This window comes from Poromitra crassiceps, assembly GCF_964638095.1.
Source record: "Poromitra crassiceps genome assembly, contig: HAP1_SCAFFOLD_248, whole genome shotgun sequence".
Lineage (NCBI taxonomy): Eukaryota > Metazoa > Chordata > Actinopteri > Beryciformes > Melamphaidae > Poromitra > Poromitra crassiceps.
In genome coordinates, this window is record NW_028152148.1 from 164,827 (window position 1) to 185,106 (window position 20,280).

The window sequence follows — 20,280 nt, forward strand, 5'->3', positions numbered from 1 at the left end:
GAATAAACATATGAGTTGTGTGTGTGTGTGTGTGTGTGTGTGTGTCTGTGTGTGTGTGTGTGTGTGTATGTGATTTAAGTCTGCAGGTCTGGCGAGAGCAGGCTTGAAGGTGTGTGTGTGTGTGTGTAAGTATGTGGGTGTTAATTAGCATTTGTGTGTGTGTGTGTGTGTGTGTGTGTGTGTGTGTGTGTGTGTGTGTGTATGTGTGTGTGTGTGAAGGGAAGGAGAGAGAGAGGGAGGAGTGGCTCGTTCTGGCTGTCTCCGTGATGTAATCACAGGATTGGTTGAGAGGCGGGCTGATCGTGTGTAGACCGCCTCTTTTTCAAAATGCCGGTTCTGCCAAATTTAGGAAAGGGTTGACCTGGTCAGACCGGGTTAGACTGACTGGGTCAGCCAAAAAGGGGACAGTTTAGCCCAAGTCACTCTGTGTGAGTGACTAATCAAACTCTCTAATTCAGCTTAACTGTATTCTAGCGGGTGGGAGTCCTGAGACCTCCAGACCGTTCCGAGCTTAGCCCTTCCGGTTGACCGGCTAGAACGGGCTCAGCTGGGAAGACGAGAGAGTGAGTGGGGGAGTGAGAGAGAGAGAGAGAGAGGGAAGTGGCCGCAGATGGCCGCCAAGTTCGTCCGAACTTGGCGCTCATCAGCGCTGCCTACAACACCTTTAGGCGTCTATATCATTCAACAGTGTGCGAAACATTGTACATCAACATACATGATACTGTAATCAACATACATGATAATGCATTTCAATTGTATCTAACCACAACTCTGCCCAGGTAATTTAACCAGAAGGTCTCACGTCATTCCACTCGGAGGAGTGGAATGTCCTCCGGGCTCCGTCGTGGAACCAAGGTAACAGCGTGGATCCTCGAGGACCCCAGCGGCCGATTCGATTCAGGCCGCGGTGCGCTTCGTGTGGGCTTTGGGCTTTTCTCCTGGTTGCCCTGTGGGGCGGCGTTGACGAACCTCTGACACTGGTTAAAACGCGCAAACGAGTTTCTCTCCTTGCGACTTACTAAAACTAGCGGGTAATATCTATACTGGAATTAAGTAGAACTATTCCAGTATTTACGCAAGCCACTTAGGCTGGTTAAAGGAACACTCCGCCCATTTTCAACCAGCTTTGTATCATTAGAACATCAGTAGTATATCAGAAAACTGTAAACGGTTTTGAAGTCTGTGATTTAATTTGACAGTTATTGAGTGTTAAAGTGTGGACCAGTGACATCACTGGTTCACACTAACTCAAATTAATAACTCATTAACTCAAATCAACTCTCAATAACTGTCAAACTATTCATCATTCATCTAGTTTGACAGTTATTGAGAGTTGATTTGAGTTAATGAGTTATTAATTTGAGTTAGTGTGGACCAGTGATGTCACTGGTCCACACTTTAACACTCAATAACTGTCAAATTAAATGACAGACTTCAAAACCGTTTACAGTTTTCTGATATACTACTGATGTTCTAATGATACAAAGCTGGTTGAAAATGGGCGGAGTGTTCCTTTAACGGCACAAACGAGCTTGTCTCCCTGCGAGTTACTATTAACTAAACAAAATAAAACGAGCTGGGTTTAGACTGAGTCAGAATGCCGGTGTGTTTGGTCGTTCAGCTTGGTTGGTTCATGCCCGGATCTTCAGGAGACAGAGAGGTTGGGCGGCGGCGGGTCCCAGCGCTTACCCAAACCCCAAACTCTCTCCTCTGGAGGGGAAGGAAAGGAGGGAGCGAGCCGTGGAGGGTTCCATCACGGTCTGCCTCCCCCCCCCCCCCTTTCTCCCCCCCTCCCCGTGAAGACGGGTGAAGCTGGATGGAGACTTGAAGACCCCTCGAGGCTCCTGGAAACTTCTGGTAGCTCGTTGAACTCTGCTGTGTGCAGCGGTTTTGTTGCGGTAGTTCGACCAATCGGTGGACGTGGGCGTACACCTGATTGGCCAATGGCGTCTGGTTAGAAGGTTCGACCGAACCCTCTTTTGCTAAGAGGGGGGGAGTGTCCTTAGGGCCCCCCCGATCCCTCGAGGGGAGGGGTGGCCCGGCTCCTTTCAGTCTGAGGACTGGGAGGGAGCGACCCCACCCGTGGTGAGCTGTGCTTTGAACCATTCAGAGGTGTGAAGTCACCTGAGGGATGACTTAATCAGCATCTTGGTGCTGATTAGATTTAGTCTGGCCCTCTGACTGATCTCAGGATGTGAGGAGGGGGCTCCTGATTAGATCAGCCTGGTTCCTGAGTAGACTGCCTTTGATCAGGACAGGTCAAAATGTAGTTTCAACCTGGAGAGAACTGTTAAGTCATATTCTTATCTAATGTATAGTTCCATAAGAGAATGTAATCCCCAACAGTACCCTGTAAGTACATATTTGGTCCAGTACAGGGAAAAACACCTTGTACCCTGTAAGTATGGGGTACAACACATTGTACCCCTTAAGTACCCTGTAAGTACATATTTGGTCCAGTACAGGGAAAAACACCCTGTACCCTATAAGTACCCTGTAAATACAGGGTACAACACCTTGTACCCCATAACTAAACTGTAAGTACATAATTGGTCCACTACACTGTAGTGACTACAGGGAACAACACCTTGACCTGTAAGTACGGGGTACAACAACTTGTACCCCGTAAGTACCCTGTAAGTACATAATTGGTCCACTACAGGGAACAACACCTTGTACCCTGTAAGTACCCTGTAGGTACAGGGTACAACACATTGTACCCCTTAAGTACCCTGTAAGTACATATTTGGTCCACTACAGGGAAAAACACCTTGTACCCCGTAAGTACCCTGTAAGTACAGGGTACAACACAGATCTTGTTACCCTGTACTTACATGGTTATTTTTGCGGGCTGTGTTCTAAAGCATTACTGTGACCTCTCCCTCGCCCTCACCTACCGACTCCACAGTGTATGTGACTAATGAATAGGCTGGATCTGCCTGAACCTGGATTTCTCCTGACCCAAGTGCACTGAGACCGGACTGAGTGGACCCCCCTGGACCACCAAAAAGCCCCAAAACATTGTGCATGGGCATAGGTCCAGATGTATGAAGAGTGACAACTGTGATTCATATGGGTCTAGATACCAGGCTACTCTCTGCCACCAGCAGCCTTTAGGCCGGACTGTCTGCCTGGCAACAGGTGATGCTGGTCATGTGACCAGTGTGTGGCTCCTACATTGGTTTTTATAGCAGGACTCAGGTTGAGTCTGTCAGTTAGTGAACTCAAAAGAGGGACATGGCTTCATCTGTTCTGCTCTTCTCCCTCTTCTTCATCAGTCTGTATGGAGCAGGTAGGATCAATACATCAATACCTGAACTGATCAATAACTAGCTCAGAGATAATACTCTTCAGTTGGAATATAAATTATATTTACATCTGTGAGACTAAACAGACTTTGTCTTTGATCTCCAGATGGATTTGAGGAATATACGGTGAGCCGTTGTGTGTTCAACTCCACTGAGCTGAAGGACATAGAGTACATTTACTCTCACTATTACAACAAGGTTGAGGACGTCAGGTTCAGCAGCAGTGTGGGAAAGTATGTCGGCTACACTGAGTATGGGCTGAAGACCGCAGAGGCCTTTAACAACGATCCTGCAGAGATCAGGATGAGGACGCAGGCCAAGTACAGCTTCTGCAAACCCAACGCTGACATTGACTACCGAGTTGTTCTGTCTAAGACAGGTGAGCTGCTGCTCTCTACAATAAACACATCAAATTAATCTCAGTCATAATAATAAACACATTAACACATAAACAACTACTTTCATTCTACATTTCCACACTTACAAACCTTTCCGTCAGATTTAAATGTTTTTACTGTTTCATTTTGAGTTTTTTTCACATGTAGATGCAGTCTATATGAAATCGTTCTATGCGTGTATCTGCTGTCAACCTTCGATTAAACATCTGTATTGGTTTATAGCTTATCTATTGATCAGTCATCATAAAATGTAAAATTGTGTCTACAATTCACCACATTGAAATATTTTTGACAGTATGCATCTATGGAAATATTCACTTGAAAGAAAAATGTAAATATGATTACAGGAAAATTAAATGTCTATAGCCTATATCAAATGTCTTCACAATTTAAATTCATTTTGTCATTAAAGACAAATTCCCTATGTAATTTTGCATAGTGTGGCAATAAAAGTGATTCTGATTCTGGTTCGGATAAACTCTGAACCAGACGGAGCTCAGTGACGCCATCTGGGGGCAAAGCACTGATGCTGCAACTAGGAGTATTATTATGATATTAGTGTACTGTTTCTGTGTAATACTACTGCAGTTACTACTATTACTACCACCAACAACAACATTAATAATAATAAGAACAAGAATAATGATAATAATAATAATGATGATGATGATGATGATGATGATAATGATGATGATGATGATGATGATGATGATAACATTAACACTGTGTCCTGCAGTGAAGCCCTCTGTCACGCTGAGGTCAGTGACGCCCGATGGTGGGAAACACACGGCCATGCTGATGTGCAGCGCCTACGACTTCTACCCAAAACAAATCGATGTGACTTGGCTGAGAGACGACGAGGAAGTCACCTCTGATGTCTCTTTCACTGAAGAGATGGTCGACGGCGATTGGTACTCCCAGTTCCACTCCTACCTGGAGTACACACCCAGGTGAGTGCAGATCCACCTTTGTGAGTCCAGATCCACCTGGAGTACACACCCAGGTGAGTCCAGATCCACATGTAGGCTAGACACCCAGGTGTTTATAGATCACTGTAGGGTAGACATCCAGGTGAGTCTAGATCAGGGGTGCCCAAATTCTTTCTCATGAAGGGCCAAAACTCAATCTGGGTGGAGGGCCGAGGGCCAAAAATAAACGTTGTGGAATTACATTAAAATGTATTGTGTTTTATAGAAAATTCTAACATTCTAAATCTAAAATAACATTTGAATATAATAATCTACTTTTTATCTGTTTGGTAATTGTAATAATTTGCAATTGGTTATATATATTAAAAAAAACATCAACAACTTAAACATTTAATCAGTAAACACCCCGTTAAAAACAGTTGTATTTTCCACCTTTGTAATCAAGAGAGAAATTTGACTTAATTCACAACTTGAAAAATCCTCAAGGTACTTTGAAAATCAGCTTTATTGTCCATCTTTTGTAAACAATTTGCCATGACAATTTGACAAAAACATGCAATATCCTGGTTGCTAATGTGGTTCCTCCTCTGGTCGTTGAAGGCGCCTGTTCAGAGGGAGGGGAACTGGTTGGAATAGCGTGAACCTCCCACGTGCTATGTCCTACCGGTGAAGCTTCCCCTGGCAGGTGAAAAGAAGCGGCTGGCTAACTGCCCATGTCTCGGAGGAAGCATGGAGCCAGTTTCGGCTCTCCCCAGATCGGCAGAGAATGGAGTAGCAACCAGGATAAATAAATTAAGTTAGCACTAACGGGGGATAAAATATGGGATAAAAAATCGGGGGGGGGGGGAGATTTAAAAAAAAAGAAAGAAAAAAAACAAAAAACTCCCAAATCCGTGGCGGGCCAAAACAAACAGAGCGCCCCAAATTGGTCACCACTGGTCTAGATCCATCTGGAGTACACCCCCAGGTGAGTCCAGATCCGCTGGAGTACACACTCAGGTGTTTCAGGACATTCCATCGAGTACCAGTGGAAATGCAATGTCCGAAGAGAGTTTCGGAATTAAAATGTGTTTTGATACATTTCTAGAGAGAAATGTGCAATTTATTTTATTAATCTGTGATGATTTAGTTTGTTAGTTATTAAGGGCAGTTTATAATACAGAGATTTATGGTGGTTGCTGCGACCGACCATGATCATATTCCATCGGTGGCAACAATATATGTTTATACTTCCAGCAGAATGTGTGTGTGTGTGTGTGTGTGTGTGTGTGTGTGTGTGTGTGTGTGTGTGTGTGTGTGTGCGTGCGTGCGTGCGTGCGTGCGTGCGTGCGTGCGTGCGTGCGTGCGTGCGTGCGTGCGTGCGTGCGTGTGTGTGTGTGTGTGTGTGTGCGTGTGCGTGTGTGCGTGTGTGTGTGTGTGTGTGTGTGTGTTGAACAGGTCTGGAGAGAAGATCTCCTGCATCGTGAAGCACCCCAGCCTGTTCGAGCCTGTGATCAAGGACTGGGGTAACTATCTGTCTGTCTGTCTGTCTGTCTGTCTGTCTGTCTGTCTGTCTGTCTGTCTGTCTGTCTGTCTGTCTGTCTGCCTCTCTGTCTGTCTGTCTGTCTGTCTGTCCGTCTGTCTGTCTGTCTGTCTGTCCGTCCGTCCGTCCGTCTGTCTGTCTGTCTGTCTGTCTGTCTGTCTGTCTGCATGCCTACCTGTTTGTCTGCCTGCCTGTCTGTCTGCCTTCCTGTCTGTCTGTCTGTCTGTCTGTCTGCATGCCTGCCTGCCTGCCTGCCAGCCTGTCTGTCTGTCTGCCTGTTTGTCTGCCTGTCTGTCTGTCTGTCTGCATGCCTGCCTGTCTGTCTGCCTGTCTGCCTGTTTGTCTGCCTGTCTGCCTGTGTGTCTTGTCATCTTGGTTCTTCATACTGTACACCAGGGATACTCAACTAACTTGCTTTGCCCGGAGACCACTTTTGCAAAATGACAGGAGGCCAGGGGCCAGTTAATAAACAAACTAATAATCATTAATTAGCAGAGATGGGGACTTGGACTTGGGACTTGGACTTGGGACTTGGACTTGGGACTTGGACTTGAGTCGCACTTAAGTCTCACTCACAGTGACTTGAGACTCGTCCTCAAAGACTTGAGACTTGACTTGGACTTGAGTTTTGGGACTTATGAACAATCTTAATTTTTTTATTTAATACTTTTGGTGCATTAACATCAAGGAAATCTATACTGATGTCGTCCAATCAATGCTGCTGCTGTATGCTAATAGATAAAGGAGTGAGGATAATACAGTACATGCTTTGAATTCCTTGGTTTTAGCTATGCAGTGTTCTAATCAGACCGGATGGCATGTAGCAGATGATAGAATGCTCATCCATAAGAGACTTAAGACTTGACTTGGACTTGAGCTCAAAGAATTGAGACTTGACTTACACTTGCAAAAAATGACTTGTGAGCATCTCTGTTAATTAGTTTATTGATCATTAATAATATAAATTTTTCTGTAGTGGATTGTAGGTATTTGGGGTGTCAGCCGGAGTTTAGTCTGACAATTTGGTGCACACAGCCACAGGATAGGTTAAGTTAAGTGAATAGTACATTGAAGTACCTGGGTGGTGAGCAGGTGGTGATATTTGAGAATTTATCTGGAGCTCAGTCGAACTTTATAGTTTTCATTGTGAATTAGAAAATGGCCAGGGGGCCACTTGGCACACTATCACGGGCTGCATCTGGCCCCCGGGCCACAAGTTGAGTATCACTGCTGCACACTCACTAAGAGTTGTCACAGGAGGCTACCATTTTGACACCAGTGTTGTTTCCCTCATCAACACCAGCCACACCGGGTCTACCACCTGTCGCCACTAGGGGGTCTAAGGGCATCAAAGTTAACGTCACTAGAAAGAATTTGAAAGTTAAATGCCTCTGTATGTGTAAACTGTGACACGTTAATCAGAGACTCATGTAGATGCAGGTCAGATTCTGCATATCACTCTTCTTTAGCATCCCATTGGATTGTACTGTGTGACATTACTGTACACATATAATTAATAATCCTATTATTCATCCTAATCTGTCATATCAGTGATCAGATATTACTGATCAGTATTTGTTTATTTGTTTATTAAAACAGATCCACATTAGCTGACGCCTACACGACCGCTAGTCTTCCTGGGGTCCAAGAAAATATATACATTACATAACAGACAATGCAATAGAATACACAATACACAAAACATGTATCACATAAGAAAGAATACACAAATAGAATATACTAAAAAACATGTATCACAAAAAACATGTATCACATGAGAAAAAGAGAGAATAAAACTAGATAAAAGATAATTTAGAACCAGATGTAGCAAGGTCCGCAAGTAGCTAGCCTGCCGAATAAAATTGTATTTTATGTATGAGTGTATATATACACATATGTATGTACAGTATGTATGTATGTATGTATGTATGTATGTATGTATGTATGTATGTATGAGTGTATGTATGTATGTATGTATGTATGTATGTATGTATGAGTGTATGTATGTATGTATGTATGTATGTATGTATGTATGTAGGCTATGTATGTATGTATGTATGTATGAGTGTATGTATGTATGTATGTATGTATGTATGTATGTATGTATGTATGTATGAGTGTATGTATGTATGTATGTATGTATGTAGGCTATGTATGTATGTATGTATGTATGTATGTATGTATGTATGTATGTATGTATGTATGTATGAGTGTATGTGGAGTATAAGTTTCCTTTTAAAACCAGCCTTTCCTTTGATGTAAGAAACATCACCTGGAAGACTGCTCCACGTTACTATCACCCTGTAAAATACAGCCCTCTTCATATAATTGGACTACAGGTAAAGTTATCAGTCCACCTCTTGTCCCTCTAGTGGAATGTGTGAGTTATTTTACAAAATCAAAGCACTCAGTGGGGCTGAGGTGTGAAGTCATCACAGTAAGTGAATCATGTTACTGAGCCGTGTCCACACAGTCACCAGCTAAAACAAACCTCCTTGGACAAGCCAGTCAGATTGAGTTACACTGGACTGTCTGAAATCAACCATCTCAATGTCTCCACAGATCCCTCCATGCCTGAGTCTGAGAGAAACGAGATGGCCATCGGAGCCTCGGGACTGGCTCTGGGTCTCATCTTTGCTCTGGCTGGATTCATCTTCTACAGGTGGAAGGCCCAAGAGAGATTCAAGATGTATTAAGCCCAAGGTCAGTCCACTAGACCAGTGGTTCTCAAATGGGGTCCGGGGACCCCCAAAGGTCCTTGGGAGGGTTCCAGGGGGTCCCCAGCCAAAAGGGGGGTAATTTGTTTGCGCTATAATTCCATTCATAAGTAACACAATGACTATTTTGGTCATGGCTTTTATACACTTTCTGTAATAAAACATCAATCAATCTTATTATCATATGGGGGACGGTGGGACAAAATCCTATCAAATGGGGGTCTGTGGTCTAATCTTTGTTAGTTTAGGTGTCCTTCATGTGAAAAACTTTGAGAACCACTGCACTAGACGACTTCAGACCACTTCAGACCACATGAGACCAGTTCAGACCACTTCAGACTTTACAGAACAATAACGTAATAATGACTAAATAACAGCAGTCTCTTCTTCTCTTGTTTTAAATCAGGTCGGGTTCTGGTTCCCACTAACTGAGGTAGGAATCATTGATAGTAGGAGTCCTGTTGTTTGTCTCCTGGAAGAAAAAGTCAGCGGGGAACTCAACCTGCTTTCTTTTGTTTTCAGTGCTGCCACCTGCTGGAGAGGAGGAGCCGCTGTTTCTGCTTCAAGCCTTCTGCGAAACACTGCACATGTGCTGTGACACATGATCTAACACATACATGTTTGGTGATATACATATAGTCTATGTACTGTGCTAATGTAATATACATGATGTATGGCACATACTTAACCCAAATCATAACCCTAACCTTAACCAACTTGTTTTAGTTGCCTAATCAGAACCAAATGCAGCAACATTTTCAAATTGGTGGAGGAACTTAAAGACCCTGGCAAGTAAAATGCACCAAAACCATCCAACTATGTAATTTAGGGTCTTATGTGACTAATTATAAGCCTCAAAAAGTAGACGTCGAACAAATTTGGGGGAAAAGTCCTGACGGAGTTGGCAGTGAAAATGTGTGTGACAATGTGATGTACGGCACATAGTGTATACAGCACACATATCATATGTACAGTAGCATGACATACAACACACATGTAGCATGACATACAGCACACATATCATATGTAGCATGATATACAGCACATGTATGTCACATGACGTGTATCTGAGTGTCACTCGAGTGGAATATATTTGTGACTTGAGGCTTCGCCTTCCTGTGTGACATGATTCTTTTCCAGCGACTAACTTCCTCAAACTGAGTCAGATGAAAGGCTTCTGTCCTTTAACTTCATCTGTGAAATCACATCAACTGCTTCAAGATGTTATCTGCTTTAAGGTTTTCTGAGTGTTAGATTCTCATATATCTACTGGAGTGAGATGTCTTTTCCTACAATAAATCTTTGGGAAGCACTCTATCACTTTGTTCTTTTAGCTGAGACTCTCCTTATGTTTGTTTGTGTTGTGTCAGCATCACATGAAAGATCCTTGGGAAAAGTCTCCCATGTCATCATTACATATTTAGTAGTTCTATATTTATCATAGTATCTGTGTAATTGATTATGAAGCTCTGTCCATATTTACTGTACATGATTACTGTAATATTACATAACTTTATATTCACTTCTGTTGGCGTGAAAACCTCGAAAACACCCTTTAAATGGTCTTCATGAGGATTAATCCTGAAACATGGTGGTTTCTCAGTGTTTTCACCAACACTAAATTAGCAGGTTTAGAGTTTACATGCAGCACCTGAACCTCCTTGTATGTGAAAACATACCTTGGCAAATCAAGAATTCTGATGCTTCTGATCTGACCTACAAATACCCTTCTCAGGGGGTCACCTGACAACTCATGTGATGAACCATATAAGAGGTTTTCAAAGTGGGAGATCACATATAATAGCCTAAATGTGTGTGATTTGGTTAAAGATAGTTCAGAGATACAGTAGTTTTGGGTTTTACCATTTTCCCCAATTTGCCAGAGTCAGAAACAAATAAATGCCTTCAGACCGACCTTTATTTAAATAGTCTGAAGCTATCTTGTCTCAATTGTATCAAATAATTGCTGGGATGAAATAACATAATCATGATACCACAGGCCTCCAGGAATTTAGCAAAACTACAGTCAACAAGTAAACTGGGGTGGGGGGGGGGGCTTTGTCCCCAATTTTTGTCTGGGGGGAGGCCCACAGCCTCAGACTTTGAAAAGTCCTGATAAACCACAGTCAGGGTGAAACGGCTGATAATAATAATAAAAAAAGCATGGTAAAGTACAAGGAATACATTAATATATATGCACACACTTTCTTCATATAAGCACAAACATGTTTATACAAACACACTTTCTTCATATAAACACACACATGTTTATACAAACACACTTTCTTCATATAAACACACACATGTTTATACAAACACACTTTCTTCATATAAACACACACATGTTTATACAAACACACTTTCTTCATATAAACACACACATGTTTATACAAACACACTTTCTTCATATAAACACACACATGTTTATACAAACACACTTTCTTCATATAAACACACACATGTTTATACAAACACACTTTCTTCATATAAACACACACATGTTTATACAAACACACTTTCTTCATATAAACACACACATGTTTATACAAACACACTTTCTTCATATAAACACACACATGTTTATACAAACACACTTTCTTCATATAAACACACACATGTTTATACAAACACACTTTCTTCATATAAACACACACATGTTTATACAAACACACTTTCTTCATATAAACACACACATGTTTATACAAACACACTTTCTTCATATAAGCACACACATGTTTATACAAACACACTTTCTTCATATAAGCACAAACATGTTTATACAAACACACTTTCTTCATATAAGCACACACATGTTTATACAAACACACTTTCTTCATATAAACACACACATGTTTATACAAACACACTTTCTTCATATAAGCACACACATGTTTATACAAACACACTTTCTTCATATAAACACACACATGTTTATACAAACACACTTTCTTCATATAAGCACACACATGTTTATACAAACACACTTTCTTCATATAAACACACACATGTTTATACAAACACACTTTCTTCATATAAACACACACATGTTTATACAAACACACTTTCTTCATATAAGCACACACATGTTTATACAAACACACTTTCTTCATATAAACACACACATGTTTATACAAACACACTTTCTTCATATAAACACACACATGTTTATACAAACACACTTTTTTCATATAAACACACACGTGTTTATACAAAGCTCCCTTGAGAAAATATACAATTAGGCACAAAAACCTACAGTGCCAATAGAGCCTGATGAGAACAACTTGAAGATCACATGACTAGAACATCAGGTATGCACCATCATAATGCAATGCAATAGCAAGAGGAAACATATTTTGGGAGGAAAAATGTAGCCTATTATAGGCTACATTTTTCCTATAGCTATAATTTAGAGCTGCCTCTGCTACTCTAAAAAGGTGGCAATATTAAATAACAATAAGTACCACAGCAATAGTTTTGTTTTTGTAACCTAATACAGTATGTACAATTTGAGACATATTTCACTTCCTACACTCCCGTCATACATACAATAATTATAATATTATTAATTCCACGTTACTAATACCGTACCAGGTGTAAATGTAATCAGGTTAATGTGGTCAAGCAATGTCCAATTGCAATAGCCTATGATTATTTACAATCATGTTCAGCGATTCAGCAACTAATAAAATACTATAATAAAACAGTTGTGTCTCCTGATTACCTCATTTAAAAAAGCACCTGCAGGTCTGCTCTTTACACTTCCTGAAAGATTCAGCCCGATCGCACGTAAAATGGCATAGCTGTGGCCGAACACAATTCTGCTAACACATTGCTAACACATTCACATTCTTATTATAGGATTCAAACATTTTTTAACCACCCGTTTATGTCAAACCTTCTGTTTTCTTTATGGGTATGAGCATTTTATGTGGCGTTTATTGACTTTGCATGTTTATGTTTTCTGTGTGTAAAATTTTAAAATATTGTTAAAAAAAAAAGATTTGAATGAATGAGGGGGAATAAAAACTTTGATAGATAATAATAATAATAATAATAATAATAAATGGTATTGGGCCTAGAAAGGAGGGAGGGAAGAAGAAAAAGTAATGAAGTCTGAGGAGGAAGGATGGAGGGAGGGATGAAGAGAGGAATGGAGGGAAGGTAATGTCATGGTGACCGAAGAGGAATATGAGAAGAGGGGATGAAGAGAGGGATGGAGGGAAGGTAAAGTCATGGGGACCGAAGAGGAATATGAGAAGAAGGGATGAAGCGAGGGAGCGATGAAGAGAGAGAAGGAGGGGAGCAGGGATGTGCACAGATAAGACACCAGGTGGTGCCCAAGCACCTGCCCTTTTACCCTCTGAAGGATTAATGCCCTTTTTGCAAGACACGTCCGCGGCCAACATGACTGTGTTTCAGAGGCTGTAGCAGACTCATTTTTAAAGCTAGAGGGAAGATACTGATATCTTAATATAAATAAAAAAATATAAATAACGCTCCAAAGTTAAGCTACATTTTGGCGAGGGAGAAACTGGCATGGTTGTTTTCAAAGGGGCCCCTTGATCTCTTACCTCAAGATATCTGAATGAGAATATGGTTCTATGGGTCCCCATGAGTCTCCTCTTTACAGACATAACCACTTTATGCTAATCCCATGCAGCTTTTGGTAAAAACATGCAGTTTTTTACATTTGTTATTTTCACATTCTATTTGAATATTTCTGCATACTGGGGTAGGTCCTTCTTAGAATGATATCATTTTGGTATGACTTGAAGGCTGAGACTCTTGTGGATTATGAGCCCAATTGTATTCATGTCTTCTGTTTTATTTTCTTTGTATACTAATGCAATGCACATTACAGTATATGAATGCAATCTGCCAATTGTATAAATATGCTGATGATGATGATGCTAGCTGGCCTTATGAAGACAGGGGACACAGCTAATCAATCTACATATTTCATAGCTCACCTGGTAGCACGCATACCACGAAGGCTCGGCCCTTCACGCGGCCGCCCCGGGTTCGAATCTGACCGGCGGTCCTTTGCCGCATGTCATCCCCTCTCTCTCTCCCTGCCTACTGTCCTATATAAAAATAAATAAAGGCAAAATACCCACAAAATAATCTTTAAAAAAAAGAAGACTAGGGAGCTGGTTATTGCGAGTCACCGCAATGCAGGTCATGATTTTACACCTGTTTTGTTTGATGACCAGCCTGTTAAAACAGTAGAAGAGTTTAAATACGTAGGAACCTTTTTTTTTAATGCAATCTAAGTTTCACAGCCAACACAAAATACATCTTTCAATGCATTTGATCTCATCAGGAAATTGGATTCATACAAAATAAACAAAGCTATTCTGGAGACTGTCTGCAGGAGTCTTATTGAAAGTGTTTTGACCTTTGACATGTGGACATGGTATGGGAATCTAGAGAGGCTAAGAACAGAAATAGACTGTCCCGAATTACAAACATGGCGAGTAAAATTATTGGGAAAGAGCAGGAACAACTGGGATGTATCTATAAAAGCCAGACAAATTGTGTCTGATCCTGTAAATCTCCTTTTCACAGAGTTCACAAAACTGCCGTCGGGAAGATGCTACAGAGTTCCTGCAGCAACCAAGAACATCTACAAAACATCTTTCATACCAAACGCAATAAATCTGCTAAATTCATAAACATCATCTAGATTTAGAACCATGTCCGTTATCGCTGTCTGTATTGTGCATCTTGTTCTTTGTTGTATGATGTATTCTGTTGTTTCCTGTGTTGTGTATATTATGTATTCTGTCGTTTCGTGTGTTGTGTATATTGTGTATTGTGGTGTTTGACATGTATTGTGACTTGCATGTGTGCAAGCAAACCTGTGAAGCCAAAGACAAATGCCCACATTGTGGAGAACAATAAATGGAATTGAATGGAACTCCTCCAGGTTTGATATGGAGATCCTGTTCACAGTAGCAGCGGGGTAGCCACTCTCCCACCACTCGTCACTGTGTCCTTGACTGGGACCATTAATAAGCCACCCCAATAGTAGACTCAGTTCTCAGTCCACCCCAATAGGGACCAAACGGCGTAAGGTTCGTTTCCATGACTATTTACTACTTCCTAGGGTTCAGGCAATTTGGAGCCGCCGGTTCCTAACAACAACTCCACGTCGGCCTGAATATGAGGAATGCTGACACCATCCAGGTATGTCCACTGAGCCACTTCCTCTTCTTTGATGTTATGTGTGCTCACCGGCATCCTCTTCTGAGTGTAAACCATTGGCACATTGTAAAACTGTTTCCCAGTGAGAAATCTTGAAATCTCCAAATCTCCAAATCTGCCAACATGTAGCTGGAAACTGACGACTTTGGTTAATAAACTGATTTGGGCCTTCCTTCCATTCACATTCAGTTTCCTCATCAATGCTCCACCCAGCGTTCAATGCCAGAATTCCATGTACACACACACACACACACACACACACACGCACACACACGCACACACATACACATACACACACACACACACGCACACACACACACGCACACACGCGCACACACACACACACACACACACACACACACACGCACACATACACACACATACACACGCACACGCACACACACGCACACACACGCACACGCACACACGCGCACATGCACACGCACAGGCACACACACACACACAGGCACAGGCACACACACACACACACACACACACACACACACACACACACACACACACACACACGCACAGTGTCAGAGAAGAGGTCTGATAATAAAGAAGAAAATAAAAGAACAAAAAAAGTACATTATGGCTCCAAAAGTGTTGATCAGTGTTGACTACTTCTAAGTGTTTTTATTGTATTTTCTACGTTGTATTGTAGTTATGTTTTTGTTTTAATTGGCAGTATTTTGCATTATTTTACCTCTTTGATTGTGTTACTGTAAGTGTATGTATGCACTGCTCTCTCTGTCATCCAGGGACTACGGATGGAAATTAGCAGCATGGCTAAATCCGGCATGTTTACATCTTGTTTGATATTCATTGTCCCTATCAAATAAATAAATAAAATAAATACATAAATAAATAAAAATGTCCCATATACACCTCAGTGTCACCTGCCAAGTATTTCTGATTTTGTAGCTTTATGTAGCTTGTGATTAAAGTGGCAGCCACTGTGGATGTGTGTTTTATGGGCTCAAACTGAGTGTGATCACACTAAAGGGAACTATGTAGGCATAGCCCACTTTCCAGTCTAACTGCCTAATCCAGTATTACCTCATCTAGGTGACATCGATACGATGTGAGTTCTATGTGGCTCTGAATGTGTTTAGAAGCCTCGGCTGCCCTTTTTGAGACGTCACAGTTACAAGCGAGGAACCAGAGAGCAGCAGACCAGGGTTTAAGCTGCCATTTTTTTCCCAACTGCCTTGACTTCTGAGGCACGATAACATTTTGAATAAACATTTCTCTCTGTGTTAAACCTGTGAATCAACAGTAGACAAACAGGGTCATGGATGTGGACCTTACTGGGATATTTGACCAAAACTACACCTACGACTACTTTGACTACCAGAATGTGTATGGTGAAGCGGACGACAAGCCAGAGAGCTGTGGTCATTTGGAAGTAGTTGTGTACTCCTTGGCGTTGGTCGTGGGTCTTCTGGGGAACGGGCTTCTCCTGGTGGTTCTGGCTCATAGGAGGCGGGCCTGGAGTGTGACAGATACCTTCATCCTCCACCTGAGTGTGGCAGATTGCCTGCTGCTGGTCACACTGCCCTTCCGGGCTGTGGAGAGCACTCAGGGATGGAGCTTCGGGACACACTTCTGCAAAGTCACTGGAGCCATATTCAATGTAGGTGCCTGGTGTTTTTTGGACTAGGGATCTCGCGTGTTACTCAAATGAATAACTCATTAACTCAAATCAACTCTCAATAACTGTCAAACAAGATGGATGATGAATAGTTTGACAGTTATTGAAAGTTGATTTGAGTTAATAAGTTATTAATTTGAGTTAGTGTGGACCAGTGATGTCACTGGTCCACACTTTAACACTCATTAACTGTCAAATTAAATGACAGACTTCAAAACCGTTTACAGTTTTCTGATATACTACTGATGTTCTAATGATACAAAGCTGGTTGAAAATGGGCGGAGTGTTCCTTTAAGTTTACATGTGTGTGTGCGTGTGCCTCTTAAGTTTACATCCATCAGTCTTATGACATCACTGATGACATCATCAGTGTCTTATGACATCACTGATGACATCATCAGTATGCCACAATGCCGATGATGTCACTGATGACATCAACGTACAATTCTCAAGTGACATCACTGATAACATCACTTATGACATCATCAGTGGTTTATATCATCAGTGGGACAAAAATTGAAACAGATTACAGACAGAGAACAAACAGAGCCCACATTGCCAAATGTATAGATATATAGATAAATAGATATATTAGATATATAGATATATAGATAGATAGATAGATAGATAGATAGATAGATAGATAGATAGATAGATAGATAGATAGATAGATAGATAGATACGAGATAGATACATGTAGATAGATAGATAGATAGATAGATAGATAGATAGATAGATAGATAGATAGATACGAGATAGATAGATAGATAGATAGATAGATAGATAGATAGATAGATAGATAGATAGATAGATAGATAGATAGATAGATAGATAGATAGATGAAATGTGATTAGACTGTAGGCCATTATATCCTGCCAAGTCGAGCGAGACTCAACAGACCAGAGTCAAAGTACTTCATACTGCTTTTGAACTATAGCATACTCCGCTCTGGATAGCCAGCCAGTTCAACATTCACGAGAAGAGGAAGAGAAAGGGACCAGAGAAGGGGGGTGGAAATACAGATGTGTTGTGTTGGTTAACTCAAGTGTAAAAGGAGAATAACTGCTTATCCCCCCTCTCTCTCTCTCTCTCTGTCCTCCAAGATCAACTTCTACTGTGGGATCTTCCTGCTGGCCTGCATCAGTCTGGACCGCTACCTGTCCATCGTCCACGCTGTCCAGATGTACTCCAGCACAAAGCCCCGGTTAGTCCACATCAGCTGCCTGTTGGTCTGGCTCTTCTCCCTGCTCCTCATCATCCCTGACTACATCTTTTTAGAGGCTTTGACCTTGAAGAATACAACACAAGGACAAACGGTGTGCACTCACAGCTACCCGCACGCCTCTCCGTCAGCATTTGACTGGCGGCTGGCATCACGCCTGCTGTTCCATATAGTGGGCTTTCTCCTGCCTTCGGCTGTCCTGCTCTATTGCTACTCCTTCATCAGGACCATCAGTGTGATCCTGGCCCTGGTGCTGGTCTTCTTTCTCTGCTGGACGCCGTACAACATCACTCTCATGGTGGAGACCTTCCAGAGCAGCAATGAGGCACCAGACACATCTACTGATGGTGTGTATGGAAAGGGAACCGGTCTGTTGGTCACTTCTGCTCTGGGCTGTTTTCACGCCTGCCTCAACCCTCTGCTCTATCTCGGCTTGTGTGGAAACTTCAGGAAGCGGGTGCTGAAGATGCTGAGGTGTGAGAGAGGGTGGCAGGCTGTCTCTCTGTGGGAGTTGGGTGCCCCCTCTGACCAGACTGGCCAGAGGGAAGAGCTGAATCAGATGGGAAGGTTTTAGAGCCACACATCATCATGACCTATGCCGATTTTGCTGTTAGGTGTGTGTGTGTGTGTGTGTGTGTGTGTGTGTGTGTATCAACTGTGATGTCATCAGGCAGTTGTGATGTCATCAGTGATGTCACTCGAGCAATTTTCTTCTTCTCGAGTTAATATTGGTTAAGTGGTGTCTGTTTGCTCCGTAAATATTGAACTGTTGGATTAATGAATCTACTTAGTTTCCAACTGTTACACATATTCATCATAAAGTTAATGCCATAACTTTGGGAATTTTAGGGAATATCTTACTCCTGTCAATGTTGTTCCAATTTAACAAAATGGTGTCTATAGTAATCATTTACTAATGGTGTTCATGTTACTATAGGAATTACTTTATGCATTATTTAATAGTTTAGGGTCAGTTAATTCTTAATAAGCATTAACTAATGCGTATTAATGCTTATTAGCATTAGCAATAATTTTGTGACCTGCATTATTGTAAAGTGTTTCCATATTACTCTGTGACTGTGAACTGAACTTTGAGCTCTTGTGAAGTGTGAACTTGCACAACATTATATTTAGCTATGCTTTTTTCCTTCAAAAACAGACGGCACCTAACCTAACACATCTCAGACCGCTTTCTTTCCTTCGCTTTCTTTCCTTTCTCTTTCTCTCACTATGATAATCATATAATCACTTGGCTCTTATCCACAGTTATGTACCGTGAGCAGTGTTGGGCAAGTTACTCAGGAAGTGTATATTACGTATTACTGAGTACTCCTTTAAAAAGTAATACAATTACTTTACTTATTACTTTCAAAAGTAATACTCGCTACTTTACTATTACTTTCATACACCAGTTCCGAAAAAGTGACATACAACCTGGTTAACCAGCTCCTTTTAAAACTGAATCCACTTTATTGGAACAATAATTCACCTTACAGGAGGAGTCAACAATCAGCCAAACTGCAGACTTTTTATTTCTTTATGTTGTTTTTATGTTTGGACCGGTGCATGTAACCTGACCAAACATAAAAACATTGGTGTGAACATACTCACGGCTTCTCTCTTCAATCTGTGGTTATAACTGGCGCTGAAATGGCATGGAGATTCCTTCAGGAAATACTTCCGTTCAAGTGCCCGCCCTCCGCCTTGTCTCGTACTGGATTGGATGTTGCCAAGCTATCACTCCGATCGACACTGGCCAATAGGGACGTGTGTTACTTCTTTCTGCTGTAGGTCCCACCCTTATTGTAACAGAAAAAGTTTTGCAAAACTCAGGTTTTGCAAACAAAACTTTTCATTTCGCAAAAGAAAAGTTGAGCTTTGTAAGCAAAGGTAATGGTTTCGCAAACAAATGTTTTGGAGTTGAGAACAAAATGTTTATGTTTGCATGCAACTTTTTTTAATTCACATTAATGAAAAATCTAAATCTAAATCTAAATCTAAATTATTTTATTTTATTTTTAAAATTTTCTTTGATTGGATTTTTGATAGTTTTGTTTTCAAATCTATTTTTTTGCATACGGATCTATTTTTTTTATTACAAAGTGGATTTATTTTCTCACAGATACACTGTCTTTGGTTACAGGATGTAAACTTTCAGTCACAGAATAAAGACACATATATCTCTCCATACACACCCCAGCTTCATGCGTCACTGAACACACGCATATTTTTTAACACCTGTATGGTGTAGAAATTAGAAACATGTGACATCATGTAGTCTATATAGCAAATGGTTTATTTAAATTGTGTAAGTTAGTAGCCT

At 41.3% G+C, this 20,280-nt stretch overlaps 2 protein-coding genes and 1 pseudogene across 5 annotated transcripts in view; all 3 read left to right on the top strand.

Annotated features, from left to right (window-relative positions):
- LOC310770854 (H-2 class II histocompatibility antigen, E-S beta chain-like) overlaps nt 1-10,207 on the top strand; it is a 44,688-nt gene extending 34,481 nt beyond the window's left edge. Inside the window, exon 8 of the transcript XR_014552362.1 lies at nt 9,829-10,207. The gene's annotated coding sequence lies outside the window, so the exon portion shown is untranslated. The remainder of the gene's footprint in view (nt 1-9,828) is intronic.
- On the top strand, nt 3,209-9,698 carry LOC310770857 (H-2 class II histocompatibility antigen, E-S beta chain-like). 3 transcript variants are annotated; one of them, XM_083663559.1, is made up of 7 exons: nt 3,209-3,292; nt 3,415-3,687; nt 4,443-4,656; nt 6,073-6,140; nt 8,720-8,860; nt 9,281-9,307; nt 9,397-9,698. In XM_083663559.1, the coding sequence occupies exons 1-5, from the start codon at nt 3,238-3,240 to the stop codon at nt 8,851-8,853; spliced, it is 744 nt and encodes a 247-aa protein (XP_083519685.1). In that variant the 5' UTR covers nt 3,209-3,237; the 3' UTR covers nt 8,854-8,860; nt 9,281-9,307; nt 9,397-9,698. The 3 variants fall into 3 exon arrangements, with proteins under 3 accessions (XP_083519685.1, XP_083519687.1, XP_083519686.1); XM_083663561.1 differs by having other exon boundaries at nt 8,720-8,819; XM_083663560.1 differs by lacking the exon at nt 9,281-9,307.
- A 6,168-nt stretch (nt 10,208-16,375) lies between the features above and the next one.
- On the top strand, nt 16,376-18,531 carry LOC310770851 (C-X-C chemokine receptor type 3 pseudogene; annotated as a pseudogene). Its single transcript has 2 exons — nt 16,376-16,717; nt 17,839-18,531. The product of its transcript is annotated as a C-X-C chemokine receptor type 3 pseudogene (transcript).
- Nucleotides 18,532-20,280: the final 1,749 nt, after the last annotated feature.